This window comes from Epinephelus moara, chromosome 12 (assembly GCF_006386435.1).
Source record: "Epinephelus moara isolate mb chromosome 12, YSFRI_EMoa_1.0, whole genome shotgun sequence".
Classification (NCBI taxonomy): Eukaryota; Metazoa; Chordata; class Actinopteri; order Perciformes; family Serranidae; genus Epinephelus; species Epinephelus moara.
This window is the reverse complement of record NC_065517.1, coordinates 41,940,217-41,947,383: the sequence shown is the minus strand read 5'-3', so window position 1 is coordinate 41,947,383 and position 7,167 is coordinate 41,940,217. Positions and strand designations below refer to the sequence as shown.

The following is a 7,167-nucleotide window of genomic DNA, read 5'->3' as shown; positions in this document are numbered from 1 at the left end:
TCTCCAAGTCATTGAGCTCCGCCGATGAAACACTGACAAACCTGGATGTGTGCTCAGATGGATTCAGCTTCTCCTCTCCCTCATCTTCCTCTGATGACCATTCATAGTTCAATTCAAAACTTATTTTAGGAAATAAATCCATATTTTTGGCTGTTTGACAGTGGATGAATTAATTAGCCTACAACGCAACTGTTGACCTAACTGACACTAACCGTCAGTTTTGATTTGATTGTTGATTGCAATCAGCTGTGAGGCGGAGTGATGCATACACAGTGAAATAACCGTGATGTTGTACTCCAATATCGTCACGGTTTTACTGTCTCTCGACCAGTCAGATTGCAGGGCCGGAACTAACTGTTGTATAATACAAAATATCTCTCAAAGACAGAAATTCAGATAGGCCCCTATAGATAGGGGACACATACACACACTAGAGTGTGGCTACCCGATCCAAGCCCGACAGGTCCCGACAGGTCCCAACGGGTCGGGCCGGGTTCGGTCAAAAATGTATAAATTGTATTCCGGCTCGGGTCGGATTCGGTCAGCTTTCAGTGAAAATGTAGTGTAAAAATAAATAAAATCCTATTGTCTGTCCTGTTTATTGCTTGGGGACTGTTATTTACGTGACAACACCTGAACACAACACACACACACATTGGCTGTTTGTTTCTACCTCTCTCCTCGAAGCCTCGGACCTCCCGCCTCCCGCTCCCGTCTCAAACACGGAGGTCTCCCTCTCCACAGCTGAGCACCCACGGCGCACGCCCGGCCTGTTAAATAGCCTGTAACCACTGTGTGACACAAACTCAGTGCTTTGGTCATTAAATAATGTCGGGCTCGGTTCAGGTTCGGACAGAAATATGTGGCCCGTGCTGCACTCTAAGACACACACACACACACACACACAAAACCAAAATCAGACCCTGTAAAGTGTAGGGTTAGCTAACGTTAGCTAGCTACTGAAGATATAGCCTACTGAATGTATACACATGCTGCTTTTGCTNTTTGACATCCTGGATATATCCTTCAAACACAGACTGTAGACCCCTCTGTCTGCTGCTCTCTGGAATCATGATATGAGAATTGAATCGCTGGTTGTAAAGCATGTTAGAAAAGAAAAGGATGATGCAGAACACGAGCTCAGTGTGTTGTTCTCTCTCTTCCTCTCCCAGTTGGTGTCATTTCCACAGAAGTGACCTATGTGTTGGGAGGACTGGTGTTCGCCTGGATCGTAGAGGAGTGGGTTTGGGATTACGCCATAACTGTCACACTGCTGCATGTCGCCATGACTGTAGCAGGTAAACACACACACACACACACACACACACACACGGATACACACAAAGTGGATCAATAGAGCGGAAGAGCTAAAAGGATTGGAGGCCTGGTTATGTAATTGGATATAGTGGCACACAAACAGCCACTTTACCTTTGTGTTGAAGTTGTGTTGACAATGAATACTCAAATTAAATGACAGCTCAAACATCCTCAGCTTCCTTTTATCCAAGTTATTTACTTTGCAGTGTGTTTTATGTGCAGGTAGTTTTTACATGTTACACACAGTTTCTATGTTCCTGCAGTGATGTCAGACTTCCCTTCAGCTGAGCACTGGTGGATAGCTCTGGGTAAGACGTCTCCTTTCTTCTTCTTCTCTGTCGACCTGTCCGCATGACACCTCCACTCTCTGTCTCTTTGTGGCTGAGGTGTTAGACTCACGATGACTCACTTCCTCCCTCTTCCCTTCAGATTCATGGCTTTTTAAGGACAGCTGCTCGCCGCCAAACCTTCCTCTGACTGATCTCCTTTTCTTATTTGTTTAATCGCTCTCTCCGCAGGTTCAGGCCTGGTGATGATGATATTTGGAGGACAGCTCATGGCCTATAAACTCTTCAGGAGCAACTTTGTCTATCCCGCTGAACTGCAGAACTTCTAATGAACACAACGAGGAAAGCTTTTAACTGGCTTACTGGTTAATCTCAGGTCCGGATACGTGCAAGTGGATTCACTTTTCAACGACTGTCACCACAGCAGGTTCATGTTAACACCAGTTTGAGCAACTACAGTATGTCTGTCAATAAGATACATATTCTATAAAGCAACCACAATAAACACTTTCTCTGCTAGATGCGTGTCAGCTCACAGTCTGATCCCTCCGTGTACAAATCTGTTTTCTAACACATATTCTGTACAGTTTAAATATTGTTTTGTATTGTTTCTTTACAAACTACGGAGTATAAACTAAAGGTAATAGATGAGGTGACACCTGTAGCAAATGTGACCAAGTTAAACAAACTCTGCTGACACTGGTGAGTTACCACAGCAGATGTTCTGATGTAATGATAGTGAACATGTTCATGTGAGTGCGTAGTGTCGTAGTCTGATAAATAAAATCATTATCTGTATTTTAATTATGTTTGTATATATTAGTTAAAACTGGATTTACATTAAATACTTAAAGCAAAATGATTTATTTGTGTGTTTGTGTCTGTATTTGTGTGTCAGGGAGTTGATTCCCTGAACTAGAGGAGCAGGTCAAAGACAGACCTGTCTCTGCTGTCTGAATATACAACATAATAATTTTGATAATATATACAGTCATTGACAGGGACGCATTGATGTAAACAACCATTAAATATCTCACAAAGTCACAAATGAGTAATTCTTCAACTTTTGTGATTTTTCCTGTCAGAAATAAGTAAAACAAAAACGCATTTCTATTTTTCTTCTTATTTGAGACCAAAACTAACAAACAAAAATTAAATGAGTCAGTCATTATTTTTTATTATAAAAAGAGTGCCCTTTAATGTGTTGTTTTTGCCCCATTGTCTTTAATTTAATGTTTTGTTTTGTTTTGTTTTGTGTTTTATATACTTGATTAATCCCCGAGGGGAAATTCAATTTTTCACTCTGTTGTCAATTACACACAGGTCTGAACACACACATGCACAAACTGGACCTATACATGCACTAAGTGGAGAGATGTCAGAGTGGGCTGCCCATGACAGGCACTCCGAGCGGTTGGGGGGTTTGGTGCCTTGCTCAGGGGCACCTCGGAGTAAGCAAAACACTGTCGTTGAGTGCAGTGTTGCTAACAATGCAACTTTCTCGCTAGATCTGGCGACTTTTAAGACACTTTTAGTCCATGGACCAGGCAAGAATTTGGTTTCATCTCGAGTGGCAAAACCTCTCTGGTACCAGTTTGTTTGTGGGCTCCACATACGTCATTTTAAACATGATAACCATTTCAAATGAGCAGCTTCACTAATTTTTAGGACAATCGTCCAACTAACATCATCTGCACAGTAGGTTTGTGTGCAGTCTATTGTAAGATCCTATGTACCAATATATGGGTCTATGAGTTTGTTCTGGGCTACTGTAGAAACATAGTGGTTGACGTTTGAATTCTAAATCAGCATTCAGACCCTCCACAGCGTTTTTCTTTTTTTGCATGCCTGTTCATGCTGTTTAAACCCAGTATTTCTGCACAGTTGCAGATAAAGATCACGCCACACTAATATTATTAGTACATTTTAGTTTAAAACAAGCACAAAAACAGAATTCAATGATTTGTAAATTCTTTTCGACATAGAGTGAAGTCTATCAGCATTTAACACGTCAGAGTCGGAGTTTAAACATTGAATATATTTATTTTTCTTTCCAAACATTTCTAATAACATTTTAACTCCAGAGTATTGTGAAGTCCACAATTCGAATTTTTTTTTTTTTAAAAAGAAGAAGGTGGATGTAATGTTTTTATTTAGCAAAATATTCAGCTTCAGACAATTTTGTTGCCATTTTGCCTCAAAAACAACATCTGGGAATTTGTATAATGAGGACTAGCAGCTTTACAGGAGCTCACAGACAATGATTATCAATGTGTCACAGTGATGGCTGACAATATTAAAACAACTACAATTTTTTTTTTTTTTTTTTTTTGCACAAATATATGAATTCAAGCACTTTCAATAACCAAATGTCTATTTGTGTTTATTTTTATGAACCTTTCAAGACCTTAATTTCTTTCTACTCAAATTAAATAACATGAAAGAACTGTCAGGACCTGTCGGAACCCTCTCTGGAATAGCCCCACCCACTTTTAAATTCTATGTGGAGTGGATGGGCGGAGTTAGAGGAGGAGTTAGAGGAGGAGTTAGAATGCCATCAGTGTTCTATCCCTTTATGACACTTCGTGGCAAAGAATTGAAGTTGGTATCTAGACCCCGACATCACATAATTTCACTCACACACTAGTGTCGCGTACTGAGTCTTTTACACAGACGATAGACCACACACAGTGAGTATTCTTAGGATTAGCAGAGTCTGTTGGCCATCACTGCAAAGAAAGATGGAACAAATACCCCACAACAGACAAAGACCAGCTGAAACCTCTTGCGGAAAAAATGTCAGGCAGAGGGTCGCAGGGTATGAGGCCCTCGACAAGAAAGACAGTCACCGTCTGAAGCTGGACAAGAAACGCCCAAAGATGCGGGACAGTTTGAAGCAGACGGTCGCAGGGTATGAGGCCCAAAAACAACCTGCCTCAAACCAGAGCAAGCTGGTTTTGAGGCAAAAGGTTGAGAGCCAGGTACAAAGTGAGTGCCAGGAGAAGGAAGCCCAGATGAGAGAACAGATCGATCAGATGGGCGCCGGCCTCCTGAAACTCTGCGACAAGAAAGACAGTCACCCTCTGACGCTGGCAGAGGCTCACACAGCGATGGGCAGCAAAGATGCTGCCCTCCAGCAGAGCGAGAAAGTCTGGCAGGCGAAATTCGAGGCTCTGAGTCAGAAGTTTGCAACAGAAATGGAGGCAAATAACCAGAGATGGGAGATGCAGGAGAAGGAATTGACCATCAAGGTCTCTCTGATGGAGGAGCAACTCCACCAGAGAGACGTTGAGATCATCCGTCTCACAGAGGACAACAGCTGCCTCATTCGCAAGCTCTCTGAAACAACAGAAGAGCTGAAGGGTAAGGTTGCTGAGCTCCTCCAGAGCCAGACAGGCTGGGAGCATAAATTCCAGACTCTGAGCGACAACTTCTGCAAAGACCTGCAGAAAAGTCAACAGAGCTGGGAGGCACAACAGACCCAATATAGGGTCAAAGTGGAGGCCGAACTCAGCCAGAGAGACGCTGAGATCCTCCGTGTCACAGAGGACAACAGCTGCCTCATTCACAAGCTCTCCAAAACAGATGAAGAGCTGAGATGTAAAGAGGCTGAGCTCCTCCAGAGCCAGACATCCTGGCAGGATAAATGCACCGCTCTGGAGAAGGTTACAGAGGACCTGGCTCAGAAACAGCAGAGCCTGGAAACAGAGGTTACGCAGCTGGTCGCTGACAAGACGGAACTGGAGGACCTCTGTTTATTCATCAACAAGAAGAGGAAGCGCTTCTTGTTTTTTCCAAGGAGGTCTTCCGATGACAGAGAGACCCAGCTGCAGAAGATGAAGATCAAAATGCAGCAGAAGGCAGCAAAAACAAGAGGAGACGAGGAGGAGGAGGAAGAAATGGAGGCTGCTGATTGTTCAGCTCAGGCTGGGCATCAGTAGCTCCCATAGCTTCCTCAATTTATGTGGGGGTTTCTCCTGGTGCTTAGGTTCACCCGTCAGTGTCAGTCACATTTTAAAAAAGGGGGTAGAGGAGGAGGCAATTGTTGCTCAGCTCAGGCTGGGCAACAATTGCCTCCCAGAGATGTCTGTGTCTTAGTCATCCAGGTCATGGTACTATGGTGCTAAATCGTAGGCAAAGGGACACAGGCAAATCCATTTGCCTACGATTTAGCACTGACGGCTTCCACAAAGGGTTTTCTCCTGGTGCTCAGGTTCGCCCGTTAATGTCAATGACATTTAAAAAAAAAAAAAAAAAATGCTCTAGAAGGAAGAACAAACTAGAGCAGACGAGAAAAAGGAAGTAGAGGAGGAGGCAATTGTTGCTCAGCTCAGGCTGGGCAACAATGGGCTCTGTGCACCAGCTCCACTACTTCCTGAAAGGAAGTAGGCATGAGTATTTCCTGTCCTATACTATTGGATTAAGTGATTAATCAGGTGTGCTGGGTGTGCCGCACACCTGATTAATCACTTAATCCAATAGTATAGGACAGGAAATACTGGTGCACAGAGCCCATTGCCTCCCAGAGATGTCTGTGTCTTAGTCATCCAGGTCATGGTACTATGGTGCTATATCGTAGGCAAAGGGACACAGGCAAATCCATTTGCCTACGATATAGCACTGATGGCTTCTGTAGATTATTACATCTACTCACGGGTTTTCTCCTGGTGCTCAGGTTTTCCCGCCAATGTCAATCACATTAGTTGATCTGTTCTGTATGACATCTATTGCACGTCTGTCCGTCCTGGAAGAGGGATCCCTCCTCAGTTGCTCTTCCTGAGGTTTCTCCCGTTTTTTTCCCCGTTAAAGCTTTTTTTGGGGAGTTTTTCCTGATCAACTGTGAGGGTCATAAGGACAGAGGGATGTCGTATGCTGTAAAGCCCTGTGAGGCAAATTGTGATTATTGATATTGGGCTTTATAGATAAAATTGATTGACTGATTGAATTGATTTGACTATACCATCATTAGTCACAATAAAATGACATCAAATTGGATTTCAATGTTTCTGTGTCTTTGAATGAAAACAAACAGCATAAATACAATGTTATGACATTATGGAAGGTAAAAAGTGTAAGAACTGGTGGAAGCTGTGTGTTTTCTTTAATTGTTCTTCCACTACCAAAATTCTTTATTTTTCTTCTTCTTATTATTATTCTTCCGCCGCGTTTTTCAACATCAATTATCTTCAACATACTTCAACCGATTCAAACCATTCAAACTTCTTCTGATTCAGCTTCATTAGGACATTATTGGAAACTTTCAAATTTTTCCATAACGTTCATATTTTCCCGGGAATTCAACGTTAAAATTCGGACTTCGGTTGGACCGCTACTAGTTCCACAAACTTCAACCGATTCAAACCATTCAAACATGAAAACGTTCAGCTGAATTAGGACATTCATGGATGTATTCACTTTTTTCCTAACATTCATACTTTCCGAGATATTTCCGATTTTTCCCAAATCCTTTTCCCATTGGGAATGCATTACGGAATCCTCAAAAATCTAAAAATTTCACCTTTTTTCAAACTGTGACTACCGATTCATACTTTCAGCTAGAAAC

The 7,167-nt window shown here is 42.5% G+C and overlaps 2 protein-coding genes across 3 annotated transcripts in view; one reads left to right on the top strand and one right to left on the bottom strand.

Moving 5' to 3' along the window:
- The window catches only part of tmem244 (transmembrane protein 244), an 11,135-nt gene extending 8,669 nt beyond the window's left edge, over window positions 1–2,466 (top strand). Inside the window, exons 4-6 of the mRNA XM_050057548.1 lie at window positions 1,173–1,298; window positions 1,581–1,625; window positions 1,836–2,466. Coding sequence (XP_049913505.1) covers window positions 1,173–1,298; window positions 1,581–1,625; window positions 1,836–1,933 — 269 coding nt within the window. The 3' untranslated portion in view covers window positions 1,934–2,466. The remainder of the gene's footprint in view (window positions 1–1,172; window positions 1,299–1,580; window positions 1,626–1,835) is intronic.
- The window catches only part of LOC126398287 (zinc finger protein DPF3), a 423,217-nt gene that overhangs the window by 171,522 nt on the left and 244,528 nt on the right, over window positions 1–7,167 (bottom strand). The gene's annotated exons all lie outside the window — the stretch shown is intronic.